At 37.0% G+C, this 20384-nt stretch overlaps 1 protein-coding gene across 2 annotated transcripts in view; it reads right to left on the reverse strand.

Annotated features, from left to right (window-relative positions):
* The window catches only part of ITFG1 (integrin alpha FG-GAP repeat containing 1), a 349315-nt gene that overhangs the window by 258450 nt on the left and 70481 nt on the right, over positions 1-20384 (reverse strand). For both annotated transcript variants that reach the window (XM_047078354.1, XM_047078355.1), the window contains exon 7: positions 4980-5041. In XM_047078354.1, coding sequence (XP_046934310.1) covers positions 4980-5041 — 62 coding nt within the window. The remainder of the gene's footprint in view (positions 1-4979; positions 5042-20384) is intronic.

Consider the following 20384-nt stretch of genomic DNA (forward strand, 5'->3'; position numbering starts at 1 on the left):
AACCCTCTTGCACTGCTGGTGGGAGCACAAACTGGTGCAGCCATTGTGCAAAACAGTATGGGAGGTTTCTCAAAGAACTAAAAATAGAATTACCTATGATCTAGCAAGTGTACTATTAGGTATTTACCCAAAGGATACAAAAATACAGATTTGAGTAGATGCATGCACCCCAATGTTTTTACAGCAGCAGTATCAACAACAGCCAAACTATGAAAGAGCCCAAATGTCTATTGACTAATGAATACATAAAGAGGATGTAGTATATATATATATATACAATGGAATAGAACTCAACCATCAAAAAGAATGAAATCTTGCAACAATGTGGATGGAGCTAGAAAGTAAAATGCTAAGTGAAATAAGTTAATCAGAGAAAGACAAATACCATATGATTTTACTCATATGTGGAATTTAAGAAACCAAACAGATGAACAAACAGGAAGCAGAAAAAGGAGAGGGAAACAAACCGCATGAGACAATACAACAAACGATATCTTAATGATAGAGAACAAACTGTGGGTTGAGGGAGGGAACTGGGGGGGACATGGGCTATATGGGTGATGAGTATTAAAAGGAGGGCACTTGTTGTGATGACCACTGGGTGTTACATATAAGTGATAAATCACTGAATTCTGCTACTGAAATCAATATTGCAATGTATGTTAACTAAAATTTAAATAATAAAAAGAAATGAAAGAGGAGAAATAACAAGTGATGCCACAGAAATACAAAGGATTATAAGAGAAGAGTGTGTGAAAAATTATATGTCAACAAATTGGACAACCTAGAAGAAATGGCTAAATTCCTAGAAACTATAACTTCTTAAAACTGAATCGGGAAGAAATAGAAAATTTGACCATACCGATTACTACTAGCAGTGAAATTGAATCAATATCCAAAAAACTCCCAACAAACAGAAGTCCAGAACCAGATGGCTTCACAGATGAATTCTACCAAACATTAAAAGAAGATTTAATACCTAATCTTCTCAAACTATTCCAAAAAACAGATGAGAAAGGAAAGCCATCCAATTCATTCTATGAGGCCAGCATTACCCTGATACCAAAACCAGAAAAAGACACTACAAACAATGAAAATTATAGGACACTAACTCTGATGAACATAGATGGAAAGGTCCTCAACAAAATATTAGCAAACCGAATCCAATATACATATAAAATCATTCACCATGATTAAGAGGATTTATTCCAGAGATGCAAGGGTGGTTTAATATTTTCAAAGCAGTTAATATGATATGTCACATTAACAAGAGAAAGGATGAAAACCATGTGATCATATCAGCAAATACACAGCAAGCATTTGAGAATGTACAACATCTATGCAAGATAAAAACTCTTAACAAAGTAGTTTTAGAGGAAACCTACCTCAACAAAATACAGGTCATATACGAAAAACTCATGGGTAATATATGCAATGATGAAATGCTGAGCTTTTCTCTAAGATCAGGAAGAAGACAAGAATATCCAGTCATCACTTTTATTCAACATAGTACTGGAAATCCTAGCAATGGCACTAAGACATCCAAATCATCCAAATTGGTAAGAAGTAAAATTTTCACTATTTGCAGATGATACGTATAGAAAAAAAAACCTACTAAAATATGTACCAAAAATCTACTAGAACTTATAAATGAATTCAGTAAAGTCACAGGATATAAAATTAATATACAGACATCTGTTGCATTTACATACCCTAATAATGGAGTAGCAGCAGGAGAAGTTAAGAAAACAATCTCTTTTACAACTGCACCAAAAATAATAAAATACTTACAAATATACATATCCAAGAAGGTGAACGACATGTACTCCAAAAACTATAAAACTCTGATGAAACAAACTGATGATGACACAAACAAATGGAAAGGTATTCCATGCTTGTGGATTGGAAGACCCACTATTGTTATAATTTCCATTATACAGTCTACAGATTTAATGCAATCCCTATCAAAATACAAATAACATTTATCGCAGAACTAGAACAAACAATCCTAAATTTGTATGGAATGAAAAAAAGACCCCAAATAGCCAAAGCAATCTTGAGAAAGAAGAAGAAAGCTAGAGATATCACAATCGCAGATTTCAAAATAGAGTACAAAGCTATAGTAATCAAAGCAGTGTGGCACTGGCACAAAAATAAACACATAGATTAATGGAACAGAATATAGTCCAGATATAAACCCACACTTATATGTTCAAGTAAGAATACATAATGGGAAAAAGAAAGTCTCTTCAACAAATGGTATTGTGAAAACTGGACAGCTAAATGCAAAAGAGTGAAACTGACCACCTTCTTACACCATACAGAAAAATTAAATTCAAAACAGTTTAAAGACCTAAATGTGAGACCTGAAACCATAAAATTCCTTGGAAGAAAGCATGTGGTAACTGCTTTGACATTGGCTGTAGCAATATTTTTCTAGATATCTCTCCTCAAGCAAGATAGACAAAAGCGAAATTAAACTATTGAGACTATACCAAACATCAAAAGCTTTTGCACAGTAAAGGAAACCATCATGAAATCAAAAAGGCAACTTACTGAATGGGAGAAGTTATCCAACGGGATATAATAGGAAATGATATCCAAAAAGGGGTTGATATCCAAAATATATAAATACCTTATATAACTCAACATCAAAAAACCCAATAATTTGATTTAAAAATGGGCAGAGGAACTGAATGGACATTTTTCCAAAGAAGAAATAAATGGCCAACAGACACTTAAAAGATGTTCAACATCACTAATCATCATGGAAATTAAAATGATCATTAGATCATTTTACACCTGTCAGAATGGTTAAAATAAAAAACGTAAGAAATAACAAGTGTTGGCAAGGATGTGGGAAAAAAAGGAACGCTCTGTGTATTGACTGTAATGCAAATAGATGCAGCTACTGTGGAAAACAGCATAGAAGTTCTTCAAAAAGTTAAAAATAGAATTACCATATGGCCCAAGGATTCCACTCTAGGTATCAACCCAAAGAAAATAAAAGTACTAATTTGAAAAGATATATGCACCCCTATGTTTATTGCATCAGTATTTACAATAGCCATGATATGGAAGCAACCCAAGTATCCATTCACAGATAAAGAACAGGTGTTGTATATATGCAATGGGATATTACTCATCCATAAATACAAATGAGATCTTGCCATTTGCAATAATATGGATGACTCTGGAGGGTATAATGATAAAAAACATTAGTCAGAGAAAGACAAATATCATATGATTTTACTCATACGTGGAATTTAAGAAACAAACGCATAAAGAAAATGAGAGAAATTAAAAAATAGCCTCTTTAATATAGAGAACAAACTAGTTGCCAGAGGGGAGGTGGGTGAGGGGATGCCTGACATTGATAAAGGGGATTAACAGTACAATTATCCTGATAAGCACTTAGAAGTGTATAGAGTTGCTGAATCATCATACTGTACACCTGAAATGAACATAACACTGAATGTTAATTATACTTAAATTAAAAAAAAAATCTAACCTAGGGCAAAAGAAAATCAGCCTAGGCTGAGAGGATATCAAACAGTTAAAAGTATTTCATAATTTTATTACACCTTATATTTATGTGCCATGAGGCTTTTTGTCCTCCATATGGATATAAATTAATCAAAATGATTGATTTTCTCATATCTAATACCTCAAGATTCACTTTAGGTATTGTTTTCAAGGCCACCTAAAAAACAAATATCCCCCAGCAGTGGGAGATTTAATTTATAGTAATAATTAAGTATATAACAATCATATTTCTAATATCAGTAGAAGAAATATAATTAATTTTTTGAAAAGTAAAGAAAAATAAATTGTTCTGGTTTAGTTATATTTCTCACTTTTCCCATGTTAAGAAAAAAGAAGGATCAAGTTGTTTACTGTAGAAGTAGCATTTAGAAGTCCGGCTCTTATCTACACATAGCTTCTCCACTCATCCTAGTTTCCTTCTATGAAGAAATTTGAGTCATGACCAACATCAATTACTATGCTTTACTTAAAGGCTAATAATGAACTTCCTTCCACAAACTTGTACTGTACATTTTTTGAGATATGCTTATTTTCCATCCATATTTAATAAAAAATGTAAAATGTTATGGGTTTAATTTGAATTGAATAAAACACAATCATCAGTAAATAGATGAGAAATTGAGAGATCTAAAATTACAATTTGTTAAGTGTCTACTGGGTACCTGGCACTTCACACACATTGTTTCATTTAATCTTCACTTTCACATTACATGAAGCAGACACTCTTATTCTCGTTTTGCATATGAGGAAAGTCAGGTTCAATACTTGACCATTACTTGATGAAAGTCAGTTGGCCAATTTGGCCCGTCCTCAAATCCTGTCTTCTGTTACATAGCATGAAATTCAATTTTAAGACTTAGAGTGTTCTATTCTTCATTAATTAATATTTCATACAATCTACATCAAGCTAAAAGTAAAATAAAATAAAATCATCAGTTTGGGAGTCTTCTACTTGCAATTAAAAATATATATATATATTGGGAAAGACTCCTTAATCCTGGTCAAGTTGGCAGTCAGTTTAGTGTGTGTTGTTCTTATTATTTTATATAAGCCTGAAGGCAAGGAGGAAAAATTAGTCTTTTAAAAAAGGGTTTTTTTCAATAAACCATCATGCTGACAAATTAAATGATAGTAACCTCTCTCAACAGCTGACAGCCTAGCAGGGGCCCTGTTAACATTCACATTAGGGCAGACTGATTGGTTTAATTGGCAGTCATGCCTAAAAACCTGCAGAGGAATTGATGCTGAATGAATCATTTCCTTCAGCAATATTCAGCAGTTTGAATGCAGCAATGCAACCAAAGGCTCTTAAAGTTGTTCTATTTATTGTTGAAACCAACCAACCAAGTGATTACTTTCATTTTATTTTCTAAAATTGTGTGCTTTTACTGAAAGCCATCATTTAAAAATGCTTCAAAGAAAAGACTTCTTACCACATTTTCCCATATCTCAAACTGGAAGGTACTAGAGGCAGACAATGTCGTGAGGAACAAATCTAGAAGGAAAATAATAGAATTGTAAGTGTTGTTACTGATGTGTACATTTAAAACAGGAAGAAATGCAATACATAAAAATAGTTAATACAGTTGTACTTAAACATATTTTAAACTATATTTTAAGGAGCTTGATCCCATCAAAGAAAGCAAGCAGATGATCCTGTATTTGTAAATTAAGGAAAATGTATTTAAAGGGTGAATTTGGTGTTAATCCTTCAAAAGCATTCTTTCTTTCTTTTTAAAATATTTATTTATATTTTGGGGGAGAGAGAGAGAGAGAGAGAGAGAGAGAGAGAGAGAGAAAATGGACAGGAGAGGGGCAGAGAGTGAGGGGGACACAGGATCTGAAGCAGGCTCTGCGCTAATGGTAGAAGCCCGATGCGGGGCTCAAACTTTGAACTCACGAACCATGAGATCATTACCTGAGCTGAAGTCAGATGCTTAATCGACTGAGCCATCCAGGTGCCCCAAGCATTCTTTATTTTTAAGAGTGGTTATGCCATAAGAGGCTCTTAAATACAGAGAACAAACTGAGGGTTGATGGGGGGTGGGAGCAGGGAAAGTGGGTGATGGGCATTGAGGAGGGCACTTGTTAGGATGAGCACTGGGTATTGTATGGAAGCCAATTTGACAATAAATTATATTAAAATTTTTTAAAGTTAAAAAATAATAAAAATTTTCATTTTTGAATTAAAAAAAATAAGAGTGGCCATGCATACTAACCTTTTTATGACACACATTTTTAGGTTAAGGTAGACTATATTAAAAAAAATATTCTAGTCAGAATCACATTGTGCTTTCTCAACTTAAAAGCTATGTTTCCTTATATGTCATAGCTGGGTTTCAGAATTATTTTAAATAACAGTATTTTAGTACAAAAATCTTTAGTACTCATGTTAGATGAACAACAAATTATATTCAAATTTTGAACAGAATTGTCCTTATATAGTCCAACTAAACAAAACTGTTTTATTGGAAAGTGCAAGATTTTAATAAAATTTATTGAAGAATAGGTTGACAGTCAAATCTAACATCCTATTAACAAAGGTCAGGTGAACTGCAAATCTATTCTAGTGCAGTATTTATTATATTTGCATAATGACAATTTTACTTAGTGAATATACAAAATTTCAAAATGATGAGTTGACTCAGGAATATTAAAATAATATTATTCTTCTATGCTTTAAAAATGGGAATTAACTCGGTGATATGCAGACCATGACTATTTTAAAGAAACGTTTTTTTCTTTTTTTTGCACCATTAAATACGTTTAAGAGAAATATCCTTCACATTTTAATGTGTTTTCTGTACAGCTTTCATATGAATTTCATGAAGCTAATTTATATAATAGTTATAATAATAATTTTCATAGAATCCCCAAAAAACTAAGGAATATTCTTCACTGTGAGAATTTGTTATACTCAAACTCCTGATTCCAAGTAAGTAGAACTATTCTTTATGTTTTTCTCTGTGTTTATTTTTACACTAAGATGCTTTGCCTGTGGACATACAAATGTAGTCTTTAATGAAGGTAACTTCATTACTCCATCAAACATACACTCCCAGTGAGTGTCTATTTCCAGACTCATTTAGGAAAAATCCCATAGAATACCTGAGATTTGTGAGATGATATACCTACAGCCAACATGCTCTCTTCCTTCCATATACCCTCCACATTACCATCAGCATGATGAAAAATCAGAAGTGCAAATTTGATCTCATTCCTTCTCCTCCAGGATCTCTTCTCCCCCTGTGAAAAAGGCCTACTTACCTAAGCTTCCATGCTCATGTCCTGCTACTCCCTTACATGAAATCGACTCTCTGTAGTACCCTTTTACATCATAGCCATCTGGTATCCCCACCATTCCTGAGGCCATTCCTCTCTCTAGGCACAGCTTTCCCTCCATTGTTATTCCACTATGATATCTGTCAAGGGTTATTACAAGATACCATGATATTTCGATTTCACATCTGTCTTTCCTGAGCTGCTTGAAGGAGGAGTCATGCCTAACTGGTTTTTATCTTTGTGGTTCCTATGCGCTTGGAAATAATATGTGCTCAAATGACTGTTTAATAATTAAATGATACCATATATATCTGTACATATACCACTGTATACAGTGTGTGTGTGTGTGTGTGTATATGCATATATAGTTATATATATATATATATAGTTATATATATATATAGTTATACATATATATGTATTGAATCATTTAGTTATTCAATATATATAGTGGTTCTTGCAAATACAAAAACTAAACTAGAAATAGTTACTCTATTGCCTTTTTAAAGAGTCTTGGGAAAAGAATGGTCTTCTGTTAAAGCATTTCATTAAAATTAAGTATGACTGATTATAGTGACTACAGTCTTAAAAATGTTTAAAAGCTGTTAATTTTTATATTATCTGAAAAGGTGGGTGATCAGGTTAAGGAAGTGATTAGGGATTAACAGCCACAGAGATTTCTAAGAATCACTTAGAGCCATGTCAGTGCAAGCTCTGAGCTATTTGAAAGACATAAAAAAAGGGATAATTATGCTATTATTATATAACAGAGGTGAATTTGTTCAAAGAGAAAGCATTACACTGTTGAAATTCTTAATGCATTTGAGAATAGATGAGAAGTCATCTTTCTGATGAGGGATCACAGACTTGTGGCCTTGATAAACCAGTTAGCTTTGTTGGATTGGAAGAGCTATTTCATTACCATGAATGGCCATGCAGGGATATTTAGAAGGGAGGGGTGGATGGTTACCAGCAACCTCTCATCATTCCTGGAAAAATAACACAAAATGTTTTTTTTTTTTTTCTTTTCTGTTGGTGTTGCACTTGTCTCAATATATTTGTATAAAAGGTTATAACTTAAGAGCTTTTTGCTCTTTCATTCATAGTAAGAAAATTGAACTATAACCACAATTTTTGCTGATTCTATTTTCATAGCTTCATGGGGTATTTATTAAGATTTTGGGATACAGTAAAGTGAGATGAAGGATTAGAAGTACCTTGTAAAACAGATTAAAAAAATCTTTTCCCTATTCAATTGTATAAAAAAGGTTATAGGAAAAATAAATGATTCACTAGGTGGAGAAAAAGAGACAATTATTAACAATTCAATATGAAGAATCACCTCTGACTCTGAATGAAATGAGAACGAAATAATAGCTAGAAAAAAATTTTAGTCAACAAAGCAACAAAGTTCTCACCCTCCTACATGGTTGAAAGTAATCCATACAATATAATGAAAGGTAATGTTCCCAATGAAACTGTAGTGGGTGCTGTGACATGCCACGCAGGTCCCCTCTTAGGATGAAGGACTTATTACTTCAGCTGCTGGAAATGCTACTGGAAGACAGCCCTTTGTAGTCGCCCTTTCTGGAACACCTTTGGGTGAAAAGAGCTACTCTGCCAAACGTTGTAGCCTGACCTGCATCCAATAACTAATCAGTTCAGAGAAATAAAGGCTAGACCCTCTCACCATAACTCAGGACAACTCTTCAAGGCCACTGCACATTCAGAAGCCCAAGGTCAGTTGAGGCTTTTATTGACACTAAATCATGGCCCAACTCTGCTTCCTTCCCTTTTCCTCCAGCAGTACCAACTACCAGAGCAGTCCCTAAAATTAAACTTCTTGCACACTAGTTTCCATCTCAGAGCCTACATCCTAGGAAATGCAATCTACAACAACTGATACCAAGAGATCTGAGAAAGCAGATACTAAGATTTTGGAGTTGGATCACCTAACAAGGGACTGCCAATAAGGATTCTTTCACAGGGGTAAGCAGTGCACAGATGGCCATACTATCTTTTACTGGTATTATTGGGATGGTATTCTAGTGGAAAGGAATGCACTAGAGGGTGTGATCATTCAGGCTTTTTGAGAAAAAGGGGTAAATACTAACCAGAAGGACAGTGGAATTAGATAGGTGTTGCTAAGCTTACCTGAGGAAATACAGGAGAGACCAAAGGCTAACAATGACTGCTCACAAATTAAAAGCTATGTGTGAAAGCCAGAGGGCCTCTTGGGTAGCATCTAAAGAGGTTCTCATCTCCTGCAGTAGGAGGGGAAACATGGGCTGAAGACCAAGACCAGGATTTAATGGTAAGAGTAAAAGAGCTCCCAAGAAGGTTAAATTCTCAACCTAAGCAGGTCTTAACCTTAAGCAAGGTTAGGGCCCTACTTAGGAAAGAATGATACTTGTTTCATGGATTAGGAACTGTTAAAGGCTCCTATTTGAAAATGATGAAGTTTCTCCTAAATGCTAGTGTTCTACCTTGTTTAAAGATGATGAAGATTCTGCTGCCATTGGGCAACATGCTTCCCACTTCCTACAGTCTGTCTCATCTTCTCTCCTGGCCACTATGCCAAAAAGTGGGGTTAAATTACAAAATAATCTGGCCAGGAATGGGATAGACATGAAAAGGAAAAAGAACTATAGCCTGAATTAAGTCCAGGACCTAGCTAACATTTAGTGGTAGGAGCCAGGACAGTATGCATGAGACTATACTCTGAGAGTGCTTGATCAAGACAGGGTAAAGGGTGGGGCAGGCAGTGGAGTATGGGGTGCAGCAGAATAAAGAGTTGGGGACAAGGTGACTACATTGGATCCCTTCCATCCTAGAAGAGGCAGCAATTCACTTTATAGGAGTAGACCATACTTTGGATCTGGATTTGCCTTTCCTGTCTTGGAAGCTAATTTTTAAAATGCTAATAGAAACAGTATGATGATAGCTGACATCACTGGTACTCACTTGAAGAAATAATCTTTAACAAAAGATCACATCATGAGTTAGTGAAAAATTCAGGACATAAACCCCAAACTCAATTAAATCCTTTTTCATTAGAATCTTGTAACAAGTAAAATAGTGAAACTATTCAATGCACATGCATTCTTCTCCAGAAAACACAGACTCATAGTCAAGTAAGTGTGTACAAAAACATCAAATGGTATTGCTTCAATTATCTCCATTCACAGCTTGAAAGGAGTAAGCTACTGCATTTTTAAACATTGCCAAGTGCAGTGCAGTCTTCTTTTCAAATGAAAAGGCTTCTGGTTAAAGTTGGCATCAAAAGGAAGCCCACTTAGGAGTTTTAAAAACTTAAATTGGAAGTTTGACTATGCAAACTAAACCATGTTAGGAAAATTCCGAAGTTTTATGACTGTGATTAAAGTTTAAAGTTAGATGGTAATGGGCACCTAACACCCTTTCGATATACTATGTATGATATGAAGGAAGAGGTTAAAAACTGTAATTTCTGGCACTGTACCCTTTCAGTGTTAAGTCTTGATGGTTTAAAAACATATTTTGGTGGAAATGTTTAAAAAGTATTCATAATGTCATTTAGACTTCCTGCATGAAGAAACTCTCTTTGAATAGTGAAAGTCACCATATTTCCAAAGGAGTATATATTATGGTTCATTTGGAATAATATAGTTAATAAAACATTTTTAGTATTTCCTGGAAGCATCACATCAGATATTTCCACAAAGAATGGTTCAAAGCAATATCATAGTTTCTGCTGTTTCAATGCTTGAGCCAGGAGGACATGCTAAGCTCATGTTTCCATCTGTTCTATAATACTGTCCAGTATTTCTCAGGCCTGGTTATAGCAAAGATCAGCATAAGAGTGTAGAATAAAAACAGATTTCCCCTGCTTCCACTTGTTCAAAGAAAAGCACACTGAAAGCCACATGACAGCTGAAATTATGAAGACAAATGAGCTCTTCCCCTTCCCAGCAGCAGTTTGCACTCTGCGGTTCCGAGGTCATCAACTTACACACTGTTAGGCACGATGCCCCAAATTAAATAAGTTAGCAGGCCCTAGTACAACCAAGATGATCAAATGCCCCACTTTTAACACCTGAGACTATATTTGGTCTCAGGATGGATGATACAGTGGGAAGTAGGAGACCTAAAAGAAGTAACAAGCGCCTATCACTGACCAAAGAGGACAGCAACTAGTTAGCTCCAGGCAATGGCAGGTATGGAAATATGGTTTTCTTAAATATGAAAAAGTATATATTTTTTTTTTTAATTTTTTTTTTTCAACGTTTATTTATTTTTGGGACAGAGAGAGACAGAGCATGAACGGGGGAGGGGCAGAGAGAGAGGGAGACACAGAATCGGAAACAGGCTCCAGGCTCTGAGCCATCAGCCCAGAGCCCGATGCGGGGCTCGAACTCACGGACCGCGAGATCGTGACCTGGCTGAAGTCGGACGCTTAACCGACTGCGCCACCCAGGCGCCCCGAAAAAGTATATTTTAAAAATATTGATCTAATTCAAAATATTTTAAGCAGTAGAGGCACAAAATCAGAAACATGTCTGCAGACTCCAGTTTCAGCCACAGGTACTAGATTGAAACCTTTGATAGATGCCTGCTTTGCTTATATATCTGTTTACACAGAAGCAACCCTCCTTCCTATATTTCCCTATATCAAATAATACTGCCAAATCATATTCTGTACAGATGCAATAATTTAATAAGACATGAGGAAGCTGTTTAAATGGGTGTCCATTCACAAGACAATGTTCTTAGGAAAAAGTATACATTTCTAGGAATCATTTTTCAATTTTTTAAGTTCATAACCTTTTATCTAGACTTCCCTTTCTTTTTCCTATCCTGAAACACTGGGCCCCATATGAAGATTCACTATACTTAGCAGAGAGCTCTGACTACCTCCAACTTAAGAGTATGTACACAAGATAAGACTTAGCACACTCTGGAACATAGCAACACATTGTAAGAGTGGAAGCCCAAAATCATGGGTAAACGATAAACAACTCCTGCCCACCTTCCCTCATCAGTGAAATCTTTACCAGAAGTACTTTTGTTGTAAGGAAAGAAAGAAAGAAAAAAAACCTTGAATTTATTTATTTCAGATTGTGTAGGAACACAAAAATCTCAGGTGAAAAAAATAAACTTGAAGTAATAGGCTGCTGGCAACAAATGATGAGAGAGGCCTAGTAAGCACCCTGAAATTGAATGTTTAAGGGGATTATAATTTGCCTTTGACGAGGATTATTAACAAATGAAGATATATTTTACTTACATTTTTTACCACAGGATATTTGTTTTTCAGAACTTGCACGTTGAATATTTAAGAGAAATGTGCTCAAGGTAATTATGATAAGTTAATAATAAGTCTTAGTAATGTTCTGAATTTTAGTGTTTTATACATATATTTCAATTGAAGTCACGTATTTCCTCTACTCCTAAGAGGTCAGGGTCTTAAAAGAATCCAAGAGAGTGTGCAGTTTTAATGTTTTAAATCTTATGTTTCTATGGGTGAACAGACATTATGATTCAAAATTCCAATATGAGAAGACACTTCATCTTCTAGAAGAGTTCTCTATGTTTCAGAAGGTAAAGAATTCATTAGAGATGATAATACTTAATGATGGAAAGAACTGGAGAACAAGAACCTGGCATTAATCACCACTAAGATTTTCAGATTTTCCATCAACTGTCATTAAAGTAAATTTGAAATGAATGTTTTATAACACAAATCTTAGAACTGCATTTGGCCTGATGTTTTTTCTCAGGGCTATGACATCAACCTGCATCCACCTGACTTATACAATAAGGCAATCTACTTCCATTAGTCCTTTTATTCCAAAATCCTGAGCCTTTCTTATCACACCTACTTGTCTCATTTACAAATTTATGAAGACGTCATAGTTGCTAATTATTCAACAGTTGCCTACACAGCACTTACATGACATGTTGGAATTTTGAGTACTTATTTCCTCTGAATAAAAAGATTAAGCTACAGATGTTGGCGAGGATGTGGAGAAAGGAGATCCCTCTTACACTGTTGGTGGGAATGCAAACTGGTGCAGCCACTCTGAAAAACAGTATGGAGGTTCCTCAAAAAGTTAAAAATAGACCTGCCCTATGATCCAGCAATTGTAGTACTGTGTATTTACCCAAAGGATATGAAAATATTGTTTCAAGGGATACACGCACCCTGATGTTTATAGCAACATTATCAACAATAGCCAAAGTATGGAAAGAGCTCAAATGTCCATCAACTGAAGAATAAAGAAGTTGTGGTATATATATACACAATGGAATATTACTCAGCCATCAAAAAATAAAATTTTGCCATTTGCAATGATATGAACTGAGCTAGAGAGTATTATGCTCAGTAAGTTAGAGAAACACAAATACCGTATGATTTCAGTCATATGTGGAATTTAAAAAACAAAACAAATGAACATAGAGGTAAAAAAGAGAGAGGCAAATCATAAAATAGACTCTGAACTATAGAGAATAATGAAGGGGAGGGGAGGTGGGTTGGGGGTGGGCTCAATGGGTAATGGGTATTAAGGAGGGCACTTGTGATGAGCACTGTGTGTCATACGTAAGTGATGAATCACTAAATTTTACTGAAACTAGTATTTTTTTTTTTAATTTTTTTTTTCAACGTTTATTTATTTTTGGGACGGAGAGAGACAGAGCATGAACGGGCGAGGGGCAGAGAGAGAGGGAGACACAGAATCGGAAACAGGCTCCAGGCTCTGAGCCATCAGCCCAGAGCCCGACTCGGGGCTCGAACTCACGGACCGCGAGATCGTGACCTGGCTGAAGTCGGACGCTTAACTGACTGCGCCACCCAGGCGCCCCTACTGAAACTAGTATTAAGCTGTATGTTAACTAACTGGAATTTCAATAAAAGCTAAAAAAAAAACAAACAACTTATGTGTAGAAGCATAAAGAAAAAAATATTGTGTGTCAGTCTATAATGATGTTAAAGGACCTTTAAAGGACCACAAATGTATCCTTTATAGATTTTTGTCTCCTGAGTTATATCATTTTTAACAGAATTCTTAATTTTCGCTACACAATGGGCTTCTCCTACTCAGGGGGTTTGGGTTAGAGAAGAAACCTCAATTTTGCTCACAAAGACAGTTGCTAGACATTTAAAATCAAATTCAACTTGAAAGTAATTTAATTCTCAAGTGGCATGATTCAATCAAGCTGATGAATGCTCTAAAATTTATGAGTGGAAGCTGTTGATCTCTCTAATAATGGCTATGTCAGACTGAACTGCAAAACACAATACATATGGTCAGAAGAGTTCATCAGATTATTCCTCTTGTAAATCCATGTGTAGGACAGTTTACCATACAAAAGGAATTATTCGAAATGCTCATAGTCACTCAAAGGCAAACTTCTAACAGTAGGCAGTTATGCCCCATCCCATTTAGGAACTCTTCAATTGTGTGCCAGCTTCTCTTCTTACCTGGTCCCAGTCTCTTTCTTATAGGGATTTTTCTTCTTTAAGTTTATTAATTAATTTTGAGACAGAGCAAGTGAGTGAAAGTGGGGGTGGGGCAGAGAGAGAATCCCAAGCAGGCTGTGCACTAAAGTGCAGGGTTCGAACTCATGAACTGCAAGATCATGACCTGAGCTGAAGTCAGATGCTTGACCAACTGAGCCACCCAGGCGCCCCCATCCTAGTCTCCTTCAAAGCACCACAGAAGAACTTTCTGCAAACTAGAATAACAGTGACCCTCATGAGAGAATTCATTTATATGTTTTCTATGCATCACATTTCTGGAACATATTAGATGGGAATACTTTTGCTAAATATAGAGCAGTGTGGTGATAAAATGCTTAAAGTGTAATAAATTCCAGTAAGTTGGAAAAAGTAAAGTAAAGCATTAACCTCTCTGGGCTTCATTTCCTTGCCTATAAAATGATGTGGTTAAACTAAATGATCTTTAAGATTTCTTTCATATCATATCCACCCACTTGTTCAACATCTTTTGAGCACCTCTGATACACTTGGGACTTAATTAGGTATTAGATAAACACAAAGGGGGCGTACTCCTTACTTTTGAGGAACTTGTCTGTGGGGGAGACAGATGTAGAAAGACAAATAACGTCTGGTGATGGCTGTGCTAGAATTATACATGTGTACCATGGGAACTGAGTTGACAGAGATACTCACTGACTGCTTAGATGAATTTGGGGAGGGCTTCACTGAGAAGGTGACATTTGTATGGTCAGAAACTTAACAGGTAATTACTTTTAGAAGTTACAATACTCACATCAGTGAAGTGCTAACATTACCAACACATGATGTTTTATTGTATTAAAACTCCTCATATATGGAATAAGTTAAAACCAAACAATCAGATAATTAAAAAAATTCAAGTTAAAGCAATTAAAATAATGAGACATACAACCCTCTCTTATTCAGAAGCAAGTATTAGGTAAAGCTTATATTACTGATATAACATACATACTAAGTATGCTTGATAATTACAAAAATTGCTTATATACCCATTCCAGCTATACAAAATCTGAAGTTAATGGTAATTCTGAGAAGTAAATAATTTCCTCAAGATTATGGAATTTGATTAAAATAGTACCCAAATCTCACATGTGACATTACAAATGTATTTTTGAAGTAGAAACAAGCACTGTAGGGAGTAAACATAAAAATTAAATGTATATTAAATGCATTAAAGCTTCCTTTCAAATAGCTACATGAAATAATTTTAAAAACTTTATGTTAGCTCCAAAAGTACATATTTAGTGATATGGAAAGTGGACAGTTGTAATGCAAATAGTAAACTTTACGGTGTCTATTAAACCTCTAATTAACCTTCTTTTAAGTATGTCTTCTCTGCCCATTGTAATAGCAGAATGTTATTTATAGGTCATGTTAAGAGTTCACATCAGTAAGGAGAGAGTTAACCTTTCTTTTTTAATGTTAAAGGGCCTTACATGAGAATCAGAACTTCATTATTTAAAACTGAAAACCTAATTAAAACACTGTCAAAATTAAGAAAAGGAAAGGCTTGTTAAGCCAGATAGGAAAGTTTTAATGATGCTTTGTAAATTTATTATATTTACTTACAGAATAATCTCTAACATGACAGAATCCCATATAACATCATTATAAACCTTATCCTGAAAAAGCCCCACCAGAAAAAGCAAACAACAAAATTCAAGGCCATAGGCTTAAACAAAAACCACGGTGGCATTATGATGGACTCCTTAAGGTTGGCAAATGCCTACTAAATGTGAAAGTTCCATCTCTGGATCACAGCATGAGGAGGTAGTGTCACAGACCTGCTCCCCAGCAAAACAAGCAGGGAAAAAAACCCAGGGGTAAAAATCATTTAAAAAACCCACAGCTGCTGAAAGTCTCTGGACATTGTTATAAAAAGCCATTAGCAGATGGAGAAACATCTCATAAAAAAATATACTAAAACTCAATAATAGTGAGATCTGTGGCATCTGAACCACAACCAGCTCTTTCCCTTCCCATCCTAGGTCAGTGTGACAGAAAACTCTGCTCTAGGCAGGTATGGAGCCAAAACAGAGGGTTCCCTTTCTCCCCAGCTACCAAACAATCTATTCCTCTATACCAATTTATTCTTCTAGAGTAATCAACGGTTGTGGTATGTTACTGGGAGGGCCAGGTGCCAGTATTTTTTTTTTACCTCTCCCAGCAATTGTTCCAGAGGCTAAATTTCAAGTGAGAATAGCTGAGAGGTCAGGGGATCTCTTTTCAACTTGGCCTCCTCCTTAGGAGAATCTTCCCAAGGCAGAGCACATTTAAAATAGTGGTGCTCTGGGGACGCCTGGGTGGCGCAGTCGGTTAAGCGTCTGACTTCAGCCAGGTCACGATCTTGCGGTCCGTGAGTTTGAGCCCCGCGTCGGGCTCTGGGCTGATGGCTCAGAGCCTGGAGCCTGTTTCCGATTCTGTGTTTCCCTCTCTCTCTGCCCCTCCCCTGTTCATGCTCTGTCTCTCTCTGTCTCAAAATAAATAAACGTTGAAAAAAAAAATTTTTAAAATAGTGGTGCTCTGATCACCTGCACCACAGCTCATTTGTAGGGTGTTGGTTCTATGCTAGAGAGGTAAGCCAAGAGGATCAGAAGCTACCATCCTCAACCTGTGCTCTGCTCCTAAAGCAGGTATGTCACTTGCAGAATCACTGTCTTGGCTCCCAACTCTGGAGCCATGGCTCAAAGATTTTACCTAGGAGAAGAGGCAAGAGGCACACAGAGAGCTCCCAAGCTCTTGTCTAAAAAACTGACTTTATTTGAAACGAAAAGTTGGGAAGTTCAAGCCTAAGGGCACACTCAAAACCAATGAAAAAAAGCAATTAAGAGTAGGCTATCAGTCTTCAAGGAAGAAACATCCTAAACCACACACAGGATAACTTAGCAGAGAGAATTACAGAAAGAAGAAATAAGAGCCTTTCTGGGGTGTAAACAACCTAAAACACTGACATAAAAAAACTAACCTGCAAGGAAGTCCAAAGTTAATTACATGAGACTATGGAGCAATTTATGCCCAAGGTAGGGGCACCTGCATGGCTCAGTCGGTTAAGTGTCTGACTTCGACTCAGTTCATGAACTTGCGGTTTGTGAGTTTGAGCCCTGTTGGGTTCTGTGATGACAGCTCAGAACCTGGAGCCTGCTTCAGATTCTGTATCACCCTCTCTCTCTGCTCTGCCCCTGCTTGCATTCATTCATTCATTCATTCATTCATTCATTCTCTCTCAAAAATAAAGATTAAAAAAATAATAACAGAGCAATCAGCTGGCAATTAGCCTAACAGTTGAGTGTGATCAGGGAGAGAGACAAAGATAGCCCCACTAAAACTACTATCATCCCAGGATCACTGTGTACACGTCCAAAGCTGTAGCCTCTGAGGAGCAAAACCAGCTAACCAGTAGAGGGAAAAGTAAAACAATACACAGAAGCAGAGCTAGTAGAAAAGTGGTGTCACTGTGATTTTAGGACAATTGGAGCTTAGATGCTCAGGATGAAATAAGGAAGGTCACCTGGTCCCCAGAGTTTCCTGGATCTCTAACAGCAGCCAAGGACACATCCACCTAATGTATCTGCTCCTTTTCTGACTATGTCATACTTCAGGGTGCCTGAGCCTGGAGGCCTGAGCCTCCAGTATAATTAAATAATCGGTAATGTAATGATACGCTGCACACACAATACACACAATCCAAAGGGCTGTGCTGGTGTTCAAGTATTCTGGGAGTTCAAGAGAAGGTCTGTGGTAGATTAGAAAGATCCTACAAGAAAGAATGGCAAAGAGGCAGCAGGCAAATTTCGTTTTCTATAATTGCTTACAGAATTGATCTTTTCAAGTTTATTCAGTTAAGAGTGACTATAGGGGAAATGATTCTGGGAAGATGGCAAAGGAAGCACCAAGAACCTGTCTCGCCACCAAGACAACAACTACACTGGCAGAATCTGTCTCATGTAATTATTTTGGAATTCTGTAGTCTATCAAAGGCTTACAATTTCCAGAGGAATGCATGGATGGTAAACTGCAGTTAAGTTTGGTCTATTTCAGCTCCCAGCCCAGTATCAGCCATTCATCTCTCATTCCCAGCTCCATGGAAGGTAGTGTGCACCTGTTCCTGAAGCAACATCAACAGTTTGCAGAAGCTGGGGATGGCGAAGAGGATCCTGTCCTCCAAATACCGGGAATCTATTCTCTGATCACTTATTGCTGTATCTGATCACAGAGGTTAAGGCAAAGAAGAGGGTAGCCATTGTTGTTGCACCTGCCCTCACTGATGCATCCCCCCCACTTTCAGCTACAGTGACTTCAGGGGATCTAAAAGGTTAGTTCCCCCACCCGCATTTTTCTCTTTTTTTCCCCAATTTAGGAACCATACATTAAAGACTAGGACATTAAAAACAACTGAATACACGGGAAAAATTAAAAAGTGACCATGCATGCTCAGGGAAAGGCTCAGGCCCAGAAGAAACCTGAAAAGACTTTAAGTTTACACCTCAGGTTGACACTTGGCACTGAGAGAGCCTACAACAATCAAAAACAATAAACAATAACAACAACAAAAACCGGTTAGCCTGGGTAAGGGGAAGAATCTGGTTTCAAGGGTTAAAACATTATTAGATTCAAATGTCCAGTGTTTAGTAAGAATTCACAATGGATACAAAGAAAAAGTAAAGTATAGCCCATTCAAAGGAAAAAAAAAAAAAAAACCCAAAAAACAGAAACTGTCCCTGAAAAAGACCTCTTGGCAGATCTAGTAAACAAAGACTTTAAAACAACCATCTTAAAGATGTTCAAAGAACTATAGGAAGATGTTCAGAATGTCAATAAAACAATATCTGAACAAAATGGAAATATCAATAAAGAGAAAACCTAAAAATAAACTTCCATAAAATTTTAGAGGTAAAAAGTATAGTAACTGATAAAACATCCACCAGAGGGAATCAAAAGCAGATCTGAGCAGGAAGAAGGAAAAAAAAAAAAAGGCATTGAACTTGAAGAAAGGATAGTGGAAATTACTAAGTCTGAAGAACAGAGAGATAAAAGATTGAATAAAAAGGCATAATCTCTAAGGGGTCTGTGGGACACTGTGGAAGTCTCTAAAGGAGAAGAAGAGAGGAAGGGGCAAAGAGAAAATTTAAAGAACTAATGGTTAAAAAATTCCTTAATTTGATGAAAGACATGAATATAAACATCCAAGATGTCCAATGAACTCCAAAAAAAGAGATGAATTCAAAAGGAGACACACCAAGACATTATAATCAAAACTTTCAAAAGACAAAGTCAAAGAGTGAATCTTGAAAGCAATTAATCACACACAAGAGATCCTAAATAAGATTAAAAGCAGATTTCTAATCAGAAATACTGGGAGGCCAGAAGGCAGTGCACCAATACATTCAAAATGCTAAATGGATCCTGGGAAGATGGTGGCATAGGAGGACGCTGGGCTCACCGCGCGTCCTGCTGATCACTTAGATTCCACCTACACCTGCCTAAATAACCCAGAAAACCACCAGAAAACTAGCAGAACGGAGTCTCCGGAGCCAAGCGCAGACGAGAGGCCCATGGAAGAGGGTAGGAAGGGCGGAGAGGCGGTGCGCGCTCCACAGACTGGCGGGAGGGAGCCGGGTCGGAGGCGCGGCCCGCCGGCCAAGCAGAGACACCGAGTCTGGCTGGCAAAAGCGGAGGGGCCAGATGGAGTGTGTTCCGACAGCAAGCGGGACTGGACATCTGGAAGGTTATAAGCTAACAGCTCTGCTCGGAGAACGGGAGGGCTGGAGGACAACGGGAGGGAGAGCTGTTGAGCCCCGGACCAGAGAGCTCAGCTTGGCAGGGAATAAAGGTGCTCGCCAGCGCCATCTCCCTTGCCCACCCCCAAGCCAAAACCCAAAGGGAACCAGTTCCTGCCAGGGAACTTGCTTGCACCACGCAAACACCCAACGATGTGCTTCTGCAGATCCGTCCCTCCTGCAGGTCTGACTCCCGCCCGGCGCCGCAGGGCCCCTCCAGAAGTGGATCTCTGAAGAAAAAGCGAGCTGAGCCTGCCCCT

Source organism: Lynx rufus, unplaced genomic scaffold, assembly GCF_022079265.1.
Source record: "Lynx rufus isolate CCGP_SWC_20201006 ecotype Redwood Valley unplaced genomic scaffold, mLynRuf1.p SCAF_16, whole genome shotgun sequence".
In the NCBI taxonomy this organism is placed as follows: domain Eukaryota; kingdom Metazoa; phylum Chordata; class Mammalia; order Carnivora; family Felidae; genus Lynx; species Lynx rufus.